The sequence below is a fragment of the Dermacentor variabilis genome, chromosome 5 (assembly GCF_050947875.1).
Source record: "Dermacentor variabilis isolate Ectoservices chromosome 5, ASM5094787v1, whole genome shotgun sequence".
Classification (NCBI taxonomy): Eukaryota; Metazoa; Arthropoda; class Arachnida; order Ixodida; family Ixodidae; genus Dermacentor; species Dermacentor variabilis.
This window is the reverse complement of record NC_134572.1, coordinates 64,183,072-64,200,823: the sequence shown is the minus strand read 5'-3', so window position 1 is coordinate 64,200,823 and position 17,752 is coordinate 64,183,072. Positions and strand designations below refer to the sequence as shown.

Here is a 17,752-nt window from a genome sequence, read left to right as displayed (position 1 = left end):
ATTAGCCTAGTGTGGAGCGTTTGGGAGTACACTAGGGAAAGTACTTACGCTCACTGCAGGCCTGTGCGGCAAGTAAATTTCTTGGGCAAACATTAAAGATTCAAATTAAATGATTGGGTTTTACGTGCCAAAACCCCGATCTGATTATGAGGCATGCTGTAGTGGGAGGGGCTCTGGATTAATTCTGACCACCTGAGGATCTTTAACGTGGCTCCAATGCACGGGTCACAGGCATTTTTGCATTTCAGCCTTAACATGCGGATGCCGTGTGTCAGGATTTGATCCCGCGACCTCGTGCTTAGCAGCCCAACACCATAGCCGCTAAGCCACCATGGCGGGTATTTGGCAAACCTCGTGGCTTTTTAAGCTGGCAAGTATTAAAAGCGTACTAATAAAACAAAAAGAGCAAGATCAACTTTATCTACAAATTGCTCTTTGTCTGAGCCGCTGGCACTAGTACCACATTTTCAACACAGTGCTTTGAGGTCGGGAAAGCACAGAGCAGGGGCGAGAATACACTTCATCTTGGAGCAGCTGTCGGAGCTGGCAAAACCTTCTTTTGGAGCATTTACACCTGTGTTTGCAGAAGGCACAAGATTTCCTTGCAAGCATGCATACAGCAACAAAATTTTCTTCAGACTTCTCTTTAATTTATTACATAATCATTTGCTCAAAAAAACTAGGAATATCATGGTACACCATGAAATGTGACATTAGCAGCAGCAAACCTACACTGAAAACAATCTGCTGCCAGCAACGCTGCATGAAACCCACAAGTTAACAAACATTAAAGGGACATCAAAGAGAAGCACTAAATCAGTTTAGTTTGATGAAAAAAAAACTGTTTCCTTCAATTTTGCTCCAATAAGTGGATTATCAGAAGAGAAAATGAGGGTCACAGTTATCTTGTTAAAGTTTGCACCGAAAACAATGCGCCGGTACGTCAGTACGACATCACTAATTTCAAAGTACTTTTTTTGCATTTGGTCCTTTGTGGTTCAGTAAAGGTTTTTTAAATTTGAAAATTAAGAAATCGTAGGAGTACATCTTGTTGGGCTAGTTGGTGACGCAAAGCTATTAGGAAAAGAGTGCAAATTAACACACATTTGAACTAACGACTTAGCTTTCTACATGGTGGCACTTGTATTCTTAGTCTGTATATGTGTTTATTTGCGCTCCTATTCTAAAAGCTATGCATTACGAACTAGCCCAACAAGAGGTACTCCTACAATTCACTTCTACAGTGATTTGTGTTCCTCTCTTTCCTTCAACCAACGACTTAGTTTTCGAAGTGGTGGCTCTCGTCCTTTTACTTTCCTCTGTGTACGTGGCAATTTGTGCTCCTCCTCTAATAGTATTTTGGCTCTAACAGTATTTGGCTCTTCTATAATACCATGTAGTATAACTTCATGAATAAATGGTTAACTAGGTTCAAGCAGTCGAAATCCATGATATCACGGAGAGCTAAAGCAGGAACTTCAAGGTGGCTTTGACACATATTTTGTTTTTGGTCTGGCTTACCAAGCTTCTTCTAACAGTAAGAGTGGCTTTTTTTTGGTACTGAGATTGCTGGATGCGATTGTGGAGCTGGAAACATCTCATAGACACTGTGTTCTGGACATAGCACATTGTGCGATAGTTTCCTAACTTTTGCACTGCCAAAATTATGTCATGGCAAAGCAATGGTGCAAGTTCTGTAAAAAAGACCATTTTGGAGCAGTATGGAGCAACAAATTTAGGAGAGCACAGATTGGCGCAATTGGAACTAATGACACAGGGAAGTGGGGCAGCACAGGCAGCTGTATATTACAGTCGACTTCCGTTTGACCCTGATGGGACTGACAAAATTTATTTAATTATTTGGCGGGTCGAATTAAACAAAAAATGCAGGAAAGATGACCGAACACATCGCTGATTCACGTGGCAATATTTGCCCGACTAACATACCCCGAATCAAACGCGCGCCTGCTTTCTACGAGTTCAAAGTAGAAATTTATTGTGGAAATGACATTAAGAGGAAGCTTTAGCTCGGGCCCAACTCCGACGCGGCCTATTCAAATACATGTAAAACGCAAAAACGTTTTTATGAGATAGCCCCTGGACCGATTTTGATGAAATTTGTTGCATTTGAAAGAGAAAGTTAAATTCTAGTGACTGTTGGAAGCCGAATTTCGATTTAGAACTTGAATTTTCTTAAAAAGATTTTCAAATATTTGACCGTTTGAAAAAAATAGAAGCACGAAGTTTACAAATTCATAGCTCTGCATCAAGAACAGATATCGCGGTTCTGTAAACGGCATCCATTAGATCATTCAAAGCGGACAAATTCAATATGATATTTTACATCTTACGTGAATTTGTTACGTTGGTTACAATGGTTTTGCAAAAGTTGTATTTCTCTATGTATAAATTTTGTTATATTCATGTGTAACATATCAATTTTGTCCGCATTAAACGTACTATTAGATGCAATTCACAGAATTGTATTATCATTCTTAGTGGTTGAGTTACAGAGTTGTAAACTTGATAGTTTCGTTTTTTGAAAATTTATGATTTTTGCCAATTTTTAATAAAAAATTGACGACCTAACTCAAAAATTCGAAACCAACAGTCCCTAGATTTTAGGTTTGTCTCTTAAATGCAACAAACCTCGTCAAATTTGGTGTAGTGGTTGCCGAGAAAAACGAATTCTCCTTTTACATGTATTTAAATAGGAGCACTCGAGCTAAAGCTTCCTCTTAAGGCTCCTACACAAAGTGGAAATACTAACGTGCACCTGATTTTCTAACAAGAAAAATGGGTGTCTAATATGCATTGCACAATGGTGGTCTGTTTCTAAAGTCAGCTTTGTCATGTGGTTCCTTACAGTCAGCTTCGCCGCAATACACACGTGTTATGCAATAAAGCATACAACCGCTGCAAAGGTGATTGTCTGATTGCACCGTGCAAACAATTTTCAACCCAACTTTCTTTTTTAAAAAATGATGCAAATTAGAGTAACTTAAATACCGTAATCGGACAGTGTCAGCTATGCTTACTGTCTCAAAATCTTCCTAGGGCAGGTCGAAAATAGCCATTTTTGACAGATTTTCTTACATGTGTTCAATACATTCACCTTCCCCTAAGCTCTGCCAAGACAGACGGTACCACTGAAGGGGTCGCTATTGTCACCATAGGGGTCAGGTGCAATCATGCTGACTGGTCAAGTTCGAATTAAGTGGCAAAGGTCAATACTGAGTTCGAAATAATTAAAGTTTCGCCCATAGAAATGCGCGGCCACCAGCCAGGACCTTTAGTTGGGATCAAATTAACCAAAATATTAATTAACTGGAGTCTAATCAACGGAAGTCACCTGTACAGCATACACAGCCGTGCCTTCAGCTCCCCATATGATTGCATGGGATTGTTTATCAGGGAGTAAAACAGTGGTGTTCTTGTTTACGCAATGCTAATTATGCTGGTCAAGCACTAACCTGCACTCGGTTGTTCTTGCTGTCTCCAATAAAAATGCAGCGTTCCGTAGCACTCACACCAGATGGCTCGAATATCTGGCCACGATCCTTGCCCTTGGTGCCGAAAGTAGACACCAGCACCCCTCTCATATCTGTCTTGTACATGCAGCTCAAACCTGCAGCAGTGCAAAAGGCGCAACTGGGCTGATTTTACTGAAGTACAGCTCTTAATGTATGTACGGTATTGCAGACTGAATCATCACAAAAATTTTGTGATACATACGTGCTGTCACGCAAGTTTGAAGGGGAAAAAAAAAAGAGAAGTGGCAATATGTACATTTCTAAATGTATACTTTCTAAGGTACACCTTTGCTACACAGCAATAACACAGCAAATTGGAGCAATATTGTGTGCATTTCGTGTCTTTAGCTGCGTGCATGGTACTTTCCTCCCAGGAGCACAATGGTCTGCTGAAAGGTACATAGCATTTCTCAGAGAAATGCTGGTTGCACAATGTTTACTCCTCCTTACCATAAGAAAAATGGCCTCTTTTTGGAGGTTACACTACATTCTTTAGCAGAAGAAATAATTGCACTTAAAATTTTATGCAATGCATGAAAAGAAAGCCAAATAAATTCACTTTTCAGGCCTAGAAATTTTACAAATGAGTTCTATGTGGTAACAAAAAAATTGTAATTACCAAAAATAAAATTGTAGAATAAAAATGAACAAAACTTGTAAAGATATGTTGGCGCTTAACTAAAAAAGAAAATGCTAAAAATGCTTCAAATGTACAATATGTTTCGCTATCTGATAGCCACTATTTGTAAAGAAATCAGAATTTTGTCTTGAACAGTGCTCCTGTTACAAAACATCAGCTGGAAACCCTGTACTAGGGGGCGTGCCATGTGGCAAAGTAGACAAAGGGGCTTTGCAAGTCAAAGTAAATTTTTTATCTTGAGTTTTGTGGTCATTATAGGACTTCTTGCAATTAAAAATTTGTATTTATTTTCAGCTGGCTGGTGCTAAATGGCTTGAGAGTAGAGACAATTAGAGAAGCCCAAGCTTGCGGTGAATAGACAAAAAGCCCAGCATCCACCGGAACTCGCTGCTGGCCTGGAGCTCACTGCTGCTCAGGCCATCGAAAAAATCAACTACAGACACAGCAGAATTGTGAGATTTGGAATGTTTCGTAGGTTGCATGACGCTTGCAGAGGTGACCATTTTCTCTTTTGAGCTCCTGTGTTTCTAAAACCTGTTCAAGAATCGCTGCCACATGGAACAAGAACAAGCTACACAGGAAACGAGACTAACACTACTTTAGGTATGATGGCACAGTGTGCCCATGAGTGGTGCGGAAGGGCTCGAAAATGGTGCTCAAAATCACTGTTAGCAGGCTAACGAGGACCAAAGGGCACGGTAAGGAGAGAGTTGATGATGGTGAAAACGTTTTATTGAAAGGAAAAGGAGAGGGGAGTTAGCAGAAGGGTGGTCAGATTCTTATTCCTGAATTCCGTTGGCTAAGGCCGCCGCCCTAGCTCTTTCCACGATGGCTCGCTGGTCCTCGGGGGTTAAGCTGGACAGGGCTGCCTCCCATGCTTCCCATATTGGCTGTCGTATAGTTTCTAAGGCACTATTAGCCTGGCAGGCCCATACCATACGGTACAAATCTGCTTTCTGCCCACAGAATTTACACTCGGCCGAAAAGGATTGTGGCTCAATAGCATGTAGCTTGACTGGGTTTAAATGACATGGTTTGTAATCTTCGTAAAATACATTCTTCCTATTTATCTAATCCCTTGGTCGGGCCCGGGTATTTTCGTCGTGATAAGCACAAGTGCTGTAATACATCTGCATAAGTTATTAATGGCACTGGGAAGTCCGAGTCTTCGGGGAGGGAGGAGGAGGGACCCCGAGGGAGAAAAGCTCAGGCGGCAGCATGTGCACAGTCATACCCCTCTACACTCTCGAGACCTGGCACCCAAATCAGCTCTTTGCGCGAAGCGAAGACCTCAGATTGTTCGAGGATCCTGCAAGCTAGCGGTGCAATTCGGCCCCGCGTGTAATTTCTGTACGCAGTTTGCATGTCTGTAATGATGTATTCGGAACTAGGATGCGAAGCCAACATAGCGATCGCCACCTCTTCCAATTTTGCAATTTCCCCGTACCAAACAGGAAGTCCATTGGCCGTCTGCCCTTGATGCACCACCGATATTGTGGAGACTCCTCCCATCCTGTGTATATTTATTGATGCAGTTATACTAAGCAGGCTCAAGTAAGGGAAAATCTGCATTTGAAATTTCTATAGGAATTGCGTACTTCCGAAAGAAGCCAACTGTCGTCTACTCGAGCACACTCAGCAGTGCCTGCCTGCGTAGGTTGGAACTTTGGCCGCACTGCTTATCAGTGCCATAGCCATCGGGTCTCGCTAATTTCGATTAGTTTTGAGTACTTAACCGTTATGCTTGCCAGCGAGCACTCAGTCCTGGCTAGATGATTTGGCAGAAATCGCTTTGTAGCGAGCTTGAAAATGCATAATTTTGATGTGGCTACCAGTGTGTCGGAACAGAACGAAAATGAAAAACGAAAAAAATATATATGCATTTTTGAATGGAACGAAACGTAAATCGAAACATTATTATTTTGTTTCAGAGTGAAACCAATTATCTTTTATTGGTTTTCGGTTCAAGGGAAAAGTTGGCATTCTGAAACAATTGACTTCAGGCAGCGTCCGCATTAGCGCGTATCTCAGGGGTCTGCGTAAGAACATATCTCAGGAAGAGATAGTGTGAGCGATAGCTGGTCAAGCGCTCCACTAACCTAAGCCTCTGCTTGGTGCAATAGCAGATCAGCATCACAGAAAAACATAGAGCTTCCAGGCTGAAGAGCTTATTGTTTGTTTTCTATGGGCAAAACGTGTTGTTACCGAAGTTTTATCGTTCGTTTATGTTCGTTTAAGTCCGTTTTATCAGAACAGTGGTCTCACATTTCAGCGAGTTTGCTCGATGACGTGCTGCTTCCGAGTTTGTGCTCAGTACCCTTGACTCAAGGCACTGAGCAAGATTTCAGAAGTCATAACTCATTTATTGAGGAAAATAAATACAGTTTTTATTGCTACATTGCTTTGAAAATTTTGTCATGTGAACCAAAACTGTTATAAACCATTACGGATTATTTATTTATATATATTTTTTTGGTCCGGAGTAGAACTGGAACGAAACATTTTTTAGTGGAATGAAACTAAAACTAGAAAGAAAAGCATTTCGTTCCAATACTCTAGTGGCTACTATTCATCAGTCAAGCTGGTGCAGGACAAAGCTGGTCTGCATGATGTAGCATGGCCAGACTGGAGCACATGAGCATGAGCTCACACTCCAGCCCTGTCGTGCACATAGCAAACATTGCACTGTATTGGCACCACAACCACAGTTAGCCACTACGGTTGCATGTAGCTGTGTCTGCTGCGTAGTGTAAATACCATGGCTGCTACAGGGCGCTGCAAAGGGCCCGCTCACTGAGCTTGCTGCGGCTCACTGAGGACAACCACATCCTCAGATTGTTCTCTGTGGGTGACACGGCTCCACGCGCGTGGCTAGCCAACCTGAGCACCAACATCCGAGTGGAACAGTCCATCTGCTTCCCGAGTTGCACGTGCATAAAAAATGGCATGATCAGCTGCGCCACCACCGCATGAAGATGGTTGTCGGGAATGTGCTTCGAAAAAGTGCCAGGAATGCCGTCGCCCATGGAAGCCAATGCTTCCAATTGCCATTCAGGCCTTAAGCTAAGCTGCTGCGAATGCAACTGCCGCAGTCACACTCACTCCCACTGCTACGCGTCTGACACGGCAGGCTGCAAATTATTTTGCCTTATCCAGAGGCCGTGAACAAAGCTCGTAATCTTGGGAATCCTTTCAACGCGAGCCCGAAGTGCAGCATCCATTGCTTAGCCTAGGTGCGCACTGCCGTCATACTCACAAGTGAACGCAAACACGTTTCATTCAATCCTCAGAAATTGTGTGATTGCCGTAAGATAGGTGCGAAAGGAAATATGCTACTCACGACACTCAATGCAAGAAAACAAAGCTGCATGCAGCTATCTAGTACAGTGCAGAACAGAAAAGGGATGAGACACCTGTGAAGACACCATGAACTCAAACATAAGTTGAAGGATAGCCTACAAGTTGAGGGATAGCCTACAAGTTCGGAGCTTCGTAGGCTTCGTAGGCACTAAAATCAGAAGTACAGTGGCATCTTATGTGAACACCCAAAATCAAATTTGGACTGCACGCCACAGTGATGTTCAGTAGGTGGAGTGTTGTGGGCACAGCCCCACTCCACCATAGCCTTTGCAGTGCAAGGCCTTGAATAAGAAGCAGGAGAACCATAAAGCAGATCAGTGGCAATCTTTGATTGCCAATAACTCTACTTCTGCTGAATACAATGAAGCACTTTTTCCTGCATTTCTGAAATACTGTATTTAAAGATCAAATGCATTTCTAGGTTTCAAACAAAAGTGTTTCAAGGTCCTTCTAAGAACACAGGTCTCTCTGGAAACATGGAAAGATATCTAAAAATCATTAAAATATTTAGCAAAAAAATAATTTCATAACCAACAATGAAAATGAGTTTTTGGCACAATTTAACCAATGCTTCTAAAAAGTTCAGGTGCCTCTCAAAACATGACTAGAAATAAAATCTGCAAAGTACATCTCCAACTCAAACAAAGTACACTTCTAAATGGTATACAGTAAAGCCTCGTTACTATGAACACCACATTAACAAACTTTTCAGATTAATGAACTTTTCAGAAATCCCTAGCTCACTTCTTATAGCTTCAATGTAAAATTATTTCAGTACAATAAACTTCAGAATGCCGAACTTTTTAGAATAACGATCGTTATTCAGCTTCCCTGCCTCAGTACTACAGAATAATATTTCAAAATCTGGAGATTCTTAGATTTCCATGTATCCTTCACAGCAGCCGAAACAATAGGCTAGCAGACAAGGCGCAGAGAGCAGATGTCGCGGCGCAATGGGTTTGGAAAGCCTGAGATGGCGCCCAGGAAAAAGAGAATGCGGGTGTGCAAAGGCAACAACACATCAGGTTTTGCGAGTACATGCTCCGCCCAGAAAAGTGTTGCCTAGCAACGGAGGCCCATCTCTTCCTTCTTTTACCCTTCTTTCTGCACATGCCCCTTTCTTTTGTGCTTCTTACTGTGGCCATACTAGCTACACACGTGGTGTAACGTAACCTCCGCTTGCGGGGATGCCACGTGGTCGCACTTAGCACTTTCCAGACGGTGTCATTTACGCGCGCATGCGCTTTGACTTAGTTCAGGTGTCCGCCTTGAGCGAGACAGTTGCGGTGTCCACTGCGAGAAATGTGAAAAACAAACAAAAAGCAAGAAACATTGCGCTTCGGAGGCAACATGGAGCTACCTTTTTGTCGGTAGTTTTCTCAGCATCAGCGTCTGTTTCATGTGTGTCACTCTTATTATACGGTGCTTTGGTGGTGCATGGCGGCCGAATCTATGGAAAATAGCAACAGTGCTCGCTGATAGCCAACAGCGACGTTTTCATGTATAGCTCATGTGGTGACAACTTATGAACCGATGTGTCGATTGGCGAGATGGTTAATTTTGGGACTTTCACTGTAACAATCTTTCAGAATAATAAACAATTTACCACGGTTCCCTGAAGTTATTTATATCGAGATTTCACTGTATTTCAGTTGAACATTCTCCTAGTCTTAGGCTATTTCAGGACAAGCCACACAATGTCTATATGGTCTTGTTTTGACACAACTCACCCCTCAACACAATTTCATCTGATCACCCTGAACATCAGTGATTTACAAAGAGAAGATGAGTACACGTGCCCAATAAGCTGTTGCTGCTCTGCCTTTGTGCACGAATTCTGCAGCTGTCAGAATGTACATGAAGTCAGACACGTCTCAGATGCAAGCAAGACACTAGTGCTGAAATAGAAGATTTATATGCACAGCGAACCAAAAATTACCGAATGGAAAAAATAATGCATGATATGTATAGGCAAGTCCTGATAAGTAACATAATTACTCTGACGTGCAAATATCTTTTTAGAAAAAATTTACTTTAAGTTTACATGCGCTTCAGATTTGAGTATGAAATGTAAACTACATCAGTGACAAGTTATTGTGATTGGCATTAAAATATTCTGTAATCCAATCCAATCGACACGTAGCAGCTGAAGCAGCTTTATGCCAGCTCCCTAAGTTCATTATGCTTACAATCTTAGCACAATAGTTAGGCTGCCATGGCCTGCAAGGTGTTTAAGTATTGTGGTATCTCAAGTATCCTAGATGGCACTGAAGACGAGATGCTCTGGGGGGTTGATAGTGATGAGGAGGTCTCCATCAGTGCAGATGAGCGGCGCCTGGTCTGCTGTAGCTCAGATGCCATAAATTTTCTTTTTCAAAATGAAAATAAATCGCCATTACTCATCTCTTGCCACAAAAGACTGGCGAGTGAACACCAAGTATGAAAATCAGAGTGTGTGTTACAATCGAGAGCACTGTATTTTTCCTTTCTGGCTACAAAAATTAGGCGCCCATTACAATTGACGTGCACATTAGAATATAGTAAACGCAGTAAGCCAGCTCAAATAAGTCATCGTGGGGAAGTGGTATGACATGCACTACTGCGGCTGACTTGTCCGATAAGCAAGTGCCAGTGATGCAAGAGCAGTGCAAGAAATGTGCTTGATCCTCTCTAAACAAATTGCCTGCTTTCATGACGAAGCCTGGGGAGGTATTCTGTAAGTGTCTACCTTGTGGACATGTCCATTTCGTCTGCTGCTGAAGCGCTGATTGGCCATGGCGCCTTGTGCTGCGGATGCATAGTGCAGCCCAGCCATTCAGATCTTCAATACCAGACAAAATGGACATATCCACTAGGTGGACTCTTACAGAATACCTTCACTGGACCCACATTTTGACTTTGACTGCCATGACTACTGCCCCAGTACTGTGCATTGCTTGGCTCAGTAGAACTAATAGGAATGGATTCATGGCTATTACTAAATTGTTACAGAAACATTAGGTCTTTTCACCGCATTATGCGCCTCTCATAGCCTAGAGAGGGCTCCCATCAGTACTTCAAATCAGCCACGGATGATGCAATCTTCACAGAATTTAGTTCATCATGTCAGGAGAATTTCGTTCTCCAGTCTCCATGCTAACAGCAGTTTAAGCTCACCTAGGTCAGAGACAAAGATGTGGCCATTGTGCACATCCATGAAGCGGCACTTGGAGCCAGCAGGCGGCGATGGCACAAGCGGCCCATACACCATACATTGCTCAAAGTTCCCTGATGCACTGAAGCACCGCAATGTTGGTACAGCATCGCCAAGAGAGAGGGTGAACAAGTTCTCCTCCCCTTGAATCGCCAGACCTGCAATGCGAGCAGTGACAACATACAATGAAGCAGCAACAAAGGGAGTCATCTATAGAGACTAATCAAAGTGCAATCATGGTGGGATGACATGAGAATGCAACTTACTAAACAGCATTTGTGGAACTGAGGTCCAAGAACCCTAACCCTCTACACCACTACTACCGATGTAACTTGGAGAACCATTACCGCTTTCCCCCTACTTCTCCCAGGCATACTTGTTCTGCATTTTAAGCGCCGTGGCAATTTGTGCAAATAGGAACATTTTGGAGCCATTGTGTTATGAAGAGTTCAGCTGAAAAGACTGCAGGTTAAACTTCAGACAATATGTTGAGTGGATGTCTTGATGCTCTGCTGCTCTATCTCAGCTGTTCTATGGCAGAAAATCCATGGCAAGTCATGATGGCAAATCCACCAGTGCTTTGACAGAGTAAGAAATTTATTAAAGGGGCCCTGAAACATTTAACTCACCATAGAATGGCCTCACTATTACAGTACGTTCTCCCACAAATCTCACGATGCAAAAAATTTTTCAAATCCTTCAACTACCTGTAAGTGGAGTTATCGCAACAATATACCTGGCTTTCTCTCTTTTTTCATCTCTACTAGCAAGCTGGAAGCTAAACAGCGGAGAAGGCAAGAAAGTGAAGCTCCAGCCAAAGGTTGAGTGTCACGGCGGCAAAAGCGCTCGTCGTAGCACCCTGAGGTAGCTGCGGTAGACTGTGCTACAGATCACACCACTGCCATTTCAGAGGCCATGAGCAGTGCAAAGATGAAATTAATTTTCAATCTCTTTGAGATCATACATACATACTTTTTATTTAACTCAAAATTACAAATTACATATTACTAAGAATGTTCTCGCGATCACAAAATGAGCCGATAGTGTTGGTGGGCCAGGTGCTTTCGGTGACAACATTACGGATGCAAGAGCAAACGACTATTCACTGCTTTTGACACGAGATTGTAAATTCCCTACTGCCGGCAGTGCAATAATACTTGGCTCACATATTCACCGGAGCCTTGTTAACATGCCAGCAACATATTTTTACAGTGTTCAAAAGACTGTTTCATGGCCCCTTCAATCTTTGATAAATATTGACTCAAACGAAAGTGGTGACAAGGGACCAATTTTGATACAGCATGAAATGTCTGCTGAATAAACATGCAAGAAAAATATATATACATGTGGCAGGTTGCGAAGGGCAGTCAGGAAAAATAAAGCAGTCAAAGGGTTAGAAGTGCCCGAAGCTTCAACAGAATTTGCTATGAACATACTACCACTAACAAACATCTGTGAAAAGAAGCCACATGGTTGGTGCAACAACAATGACTACCCGATTGTGCAAAGTAACATCCCTCATCTGGATTCTTATAGAGGGTGTCCCAGCTAACTTTATCCAGAGTTTAAAAATATGCAAATGCCATATAGTTGGGCAGAACCAAGGTAATGTTGTTTGCCGTCGCTTGGAGATACTCAAATAACTTTTCTTGATTCCACCCATTAGATAATTAGGTTTAATTAATTAATCAACTTTTCAGCTGTTGCAATTAGATGGAAAGTGTCAATGAGAAAATTCTAGAGTGACATGAAGAACTCCCGAGACGGCTTTCTGTTACTCAATATGTGCTACATAAAAGTGTTTTTCCAAGCGTGAAAGAAGCCCATGAATACACGCAAAGGGCCTCGAGTGGCCAGTCGCGCAGCAATTTCGTGTGCATTTGCAGGCTTCTGTCACGCTCCGAAAAACACTTTTATGTAGCACGTATTGAGCAACAGAAAGCTGTATTGGGAGTTTTTCATGTCGCTCTACAATTTTCTCAATGACAGTAATTCATTAATACTAATTATCTAATTAGGTAGAATGCAAAAGATAATGTATTGTGGCAGTAATGTGGCATTCACATATTTTTAAACTCTGGCTAACGTTAGCTGGGACACCCTGTATATCAGCCAACCACAAATGCTTGCAATTTCTGCAAAACTGCAGATTACAAGAGTGCAGATGATGCACTAAGCACCAAAAATGTCATCCTCGCTGCTGCAACATATGTTCTTGTTGCTACAGCTTTTTTAAGCACCTGTTTCCTCAGTGGATGGCCTTGAGGTATAAAAAAAATAACGAAGACATGCTCACAACCTTCAAAATCAATGCTATGGACAAAGCACACCATCATACAACAGAAGATGTCACAATGCTTCCTGGCTTATTTATAGTTCCTTTTTGAAGTAACAAATTTAGATTGCATGCATAAGAAATTTCTTTTTTTAAATTCCCAATGCAGTTTCTTGTAACATAGTAATAGCCTTTGTAACAGTTCAGAAGATTTCAGAGAGCTCACCGGGCACATTCAAGATTTGTCACTTTAACTTCTAAATTTGTCTAGTGTGCATATAATGACCACAGAGTATTTGGAAATCATTCACAATTCATTGAATGCATGTAACATGCCTTAAGTAGCAGTCTCCAATTATCTCAGACTGCTGCACTGTGTAGGCATTTACTTGCAAAGTTCAATGGAGAAACAACAATTTGTGGCACCTAAGTCTGCATAAATGATGTGATCACCTTTACTGGCCCACTGATATTACAGTTTGTAAGCTCCATATACCCATAAAGCATTGAGACACCTTCAGGAATCAGTGGACCAGAAAGGATAAAAAAAACGGAGCACAGGCCTGACCACAGTTACTAACACTACGCATAAATATCCTCGATAATGAAAGCATTACATTTTAATAACCAACACAACTGTTTGTGAGGACACATCAGTGTCGCTGGAGTGCCACATTTGTTTTTCTTTTTTTCCCATGTTTTGAGACAAAATTTCAGCCTCCCCTTTTTTGTTGCTCTGCAGTAAAATTTTCCTTGTTTCTCTCACATACACAAATTTAGTCCTAAAACATTCCCAAAGCACCTAGAAATTTGGCTCGATTTTAGGCTTGATTCTGTATCAAAAAGTCACATTTAGGGCATGCTGACCTAAAGGGAAGGCCTATCCATCTAGCAAACATTCAGCAGACTGCACTAAATTCGGCACGTGCTCCAGTGCTGATGTCACTATGAAGAAAAATTACAAAACCATGTACAATGTCTCAATGAAACGTTTCTCTCCTGAACCTCAAACACAAAGCACTTGTTGGGCTTACACACTTTCAAACCTCAAATTTATTATCTTAATTTAGTAAGCAATTCTCGTGCAGGAACACTGCCTGCTTCACATAAACCTGTTTCAAGGACTGTACCTAGCTACCAAAATAAATATCACTCGATGTCCAGTTATATATAAATGCAAGGCTTTTCTTAGCTAAGTCGAGGCCAAGGTGAGAGTAAGGTCAAGCTCAAGGATATGATGACATTTTGATGACATTTTGGCTCTGAAAAATGTGGAGATGAGTGCAGTCTAAAAATATGGACATAGTGCGAATTAAGGTAGCCTGATTGCCCAGTATTGGACATAGTGCAAAACACTGGATGAAGTGCGAATTGAGGCAGCCTGTGGCAGCAGGTGATGCACGTGAGTGCCGACACGAACTCCAACACCAACATGCTACGATTGTCCTGCTCTGTCATTTCACTGCCTTAATGACATTGTGACCATTCTTTCCTTGTCATGTCAGTAATCTGTCAACCATTTTTACTATGTTGCTGTCACGGAGTCGTCTTAGGGCTGTCACCACGCCATCTTCAAACAGTCATCATCGCAAAGTCATCACTCCATCGTCATCCTATTGTCGTAGCAATTGCACTGATTCACCCATTGTTCAATTCATCTTTTATATCAGCTTTAGGAAAGAAACCAAGGGTGGTGAAAAGAAAGCAGTGTTAACCATCGCTTGACTAGCTCCGTCACCCTGTACAGTCAGACAGTGCCAGCACATGATACAGATAGATGTATAACAGTAATTGCATATTCGATACAATAACATGCAAAACGAAATGCACTGTCCAAAACAATTTTTTTTTACATTGAATCACAATTCAACTAATAAAATTAACTGGTTACAAAGTATATTGTTATGGGGATGTTGGGAGTATAGACAGACTGTATATGCAATATATATACAAGCAGAGTCGATGCGGTTAAGATGGCTGACCAGCAACAACACGTAGCAACCAGCATCTACGATATTCTTCTTCCTTTCACTTCTTTTATCCTTCCGTAAGAGAACCCCCAGGTGCTGAAGCGCCGTCTCGGCACATGTTATTCAAAGAACAGCGAGCGAAGTATGGCTTTAGCCGTGAAAATTGCACGATGTCAATAGGTGTCATACTTGAGGATGGATCAAAATGTAACGGCGAGTTCTTGTAATTGATGTTAACTTGACGTAGGACTTCATGAGGCCCTGTGTAGCGAGAGAGAAGCTTCTGAAAGAGGTCGACCCGACGACATTGTGACCAAAGGAGCACCCAAGCACCTGGGACAAAACATCACGATGGCACCGGTCGTAACGCTCATTTTGCATATGCTGCGAGGCTAATAAATGACATCGGGTGACTTGATGTGCCATGCGAGTGCGAGCAATGCTTTCACGAGCGTACTCAGTTGCAACATGTGTCACAGAACGTAGGATGGTGTCAAACGGCAATGTGGGGTCATGACCATACAAAAGATAAAAGGATGAATATCCTGAAGTGTCATGTCGGGACGAGTTCCATGCCAATGTCCTGTAGGACAGCGTGGCGTCCCAGTCGTGGCGATTGTTGGAGAATACATCGACAGTATCTCTGTAAGTGTTCGGCTGAGATGTTCCATAAGACCGTTCATTTGTAGGTGGCAGGCGGTGGACAGCTTGTGCTCAGTGACACAAGTGTGAAGGAGGTCGTCGGCAACTCGAGACAAGAATGAGCAGCTGCGATCTGTAAGTAACTGTGGTGGAGAATGACATCGTGGAGGAGAAAATCAGCGACGTAAGTTGCGCCACTAGTTGGCAATGCCTTTGTTATCGCATAGCATGTCACATAATCAGTAGCGATGGCAATCCACTTATTCCCTCTAGTTGTCGTCGGAAAAGGGCCAAGCAGGTCAAGGCCTATGCAAAAGAAACGTTCAGAGGGAACTTCAATTGGATGGAGTCGTCCAACAGGTGGTAGGGGAGGTTTCTTCCGGCGCTGACACAATTCGCAATGTTGCAACATAATGACGCACAGAGCGGTAGAGACCCGGCCAGAAGAACCGGGCACAGTACACGGTCGTATATGCAAAAAACTCCCAGGGGTTCCGCCGGCGGTGCGTCGTAAAGTTGTTCGATAACGACAGATCGCAGATGACGAAGGATAAGGAGCAACTCAGGGCTGTCAGGGATGACATTGCGGCGGTAAAGAATGCCGTCATGTAGCACGAACATGCGGCACGTGCCGTCGGTGCTGCCAGATTGCTCTCCGGCGATGATGGACTGTAAAGATGCGTCGCGTTGTTCAATGCGCTTGGCGGTCATGTCAGTCAAAGCCATCACACAGGTCACCGGATCATGTGCAACAGGATCGGGAGGATCCACGGGGTGGCGCGAGAGGAAGTCAGCATACTTGTACAGACATCCAGACTTGTAGTTGACAATAACTGAAATTTCCTGGAGCCACAAACCCCAGCGACCAAGTTGTCCTGTCAGGTCCCAGAGGGAAGACAGCCAACAGAGGGTGTAGTGATCTGCAACGACCAAAAACGTGCGGCCGTACAAATATGGCCGGAACTTGGCGACAGCCCAAACTAAAACCAAGCGCTCCCACTTGGTCATGGAGTAATTTCTCTCGGGAAGTGACAACAGGCGGCTGGCATGAGCTATCATGCACTCAGTACCACTATGCTGTTGGGTGAGAACAACGCCGATGCCGTGGCCGCTTGTGTCAGTGTGGACTTCGGTCGGTGCAGATGGATCAAAATGGGCAAATATGGGAGGGGTGGTGGTCAGAAACCCGATGAGAACGGCGAACACGTAAGCCTGCTCTGGGCCCCATGAGAATGGCATGTTCTTCTTTAGACGATCTGTCAAAGGCCGAGCAACGTCGGCGAAGTTTTTGATGAAACGGCGAAAGTAAGAACACAGGCCGACGAAGCAGCATAAGTCAGAAACAGAACGTGGCACAGGGAAACTGCGAACAGCACGAACTTTTTCCGGATCTCGTTGTACACCGGATGCGTCAATGAGGTGTCCTGACATGGTAATCTGACGGCATCCAAATTTACATTTCATGGAGTTCAGTTGCAGGCCGACTTTTTGGAAGACCACAAGAATTGCAGCGACTCAGGTAAGGTGGCTGCCGAATGTGGGAGAAAAAACAATGTCGTCAAGATAACAAAGACAGGTGGTCCATTTGTAGCCTCGCAGAAGAGAGTCCAACATACGTTCAAATGTTGCAGGGGCATTGAATAGGCCGAAGGGCATGACTTTGATATAAACCATCAGGTGTGATGAAGGCCATCTTCTCGCAGTCCATTTCATCAACTGAAATTTGCCAGTAGCCGGATCGAAGATCAATAGACGACAAGTATTTAGCTCCATGGGCCATGGGGTGTAACCATAACAGAACAATAAATATAATGGAAAGAATAAATTTTTAGGCCACAAAATTTTAATAATGATAGCTACTCTACGTATCACAAATGGGTCTCTGCCTGGAGGCTTACTTCAGCCAGTCGACGTGACGTTGCATGAATTTGTTTTTCTCCTCAGAAGAAGTTTTCAAGTTCTTGAAGGCAAACGCTCAAGAATCCTAGAATGTGTGAAGCTGTTAAACACATGGAATACAAAAATGCTCCATTCACCTCTGCTGATGCTGAGCACTCATATTCAGCTTACAAGCTTATTTTGAGTGAGAAGAGGCATAATTATGAAGCCCGAAACCTAGATATCATAATCGTAATTTGA

The 17,752-nt window shown here is 42.9% G+C and overlaps 1 protein-coding gene across 1 annotated transcript in view; it reads right to left on the bottom strand.

Moving 5' to 3' along the window:
- Nucleotides 1–17,752, bottom strand: part of LOC142582692 (uncharacterized) — a 43,972-nt gene that overhangs the window by 12,736 nt on the left and 13,484 nt on the right. Inside the window, exons 6-7 of the mRNA XM_075692642.1 lie at nt 10,690–10,884; nt 3,474–3,628 (exon numbers count right to left, since the gene is read on the bottom strand). Of these exons, the coding sequence (XP_075548757.1) occupies nt 3,474–3,628; nt 10,690–10,884 (350 nt within the window). The remainder of the gene's footprint in view (nt 1–3,473; nt 3,629–10,689; nt 10,885–17,752) is intronic.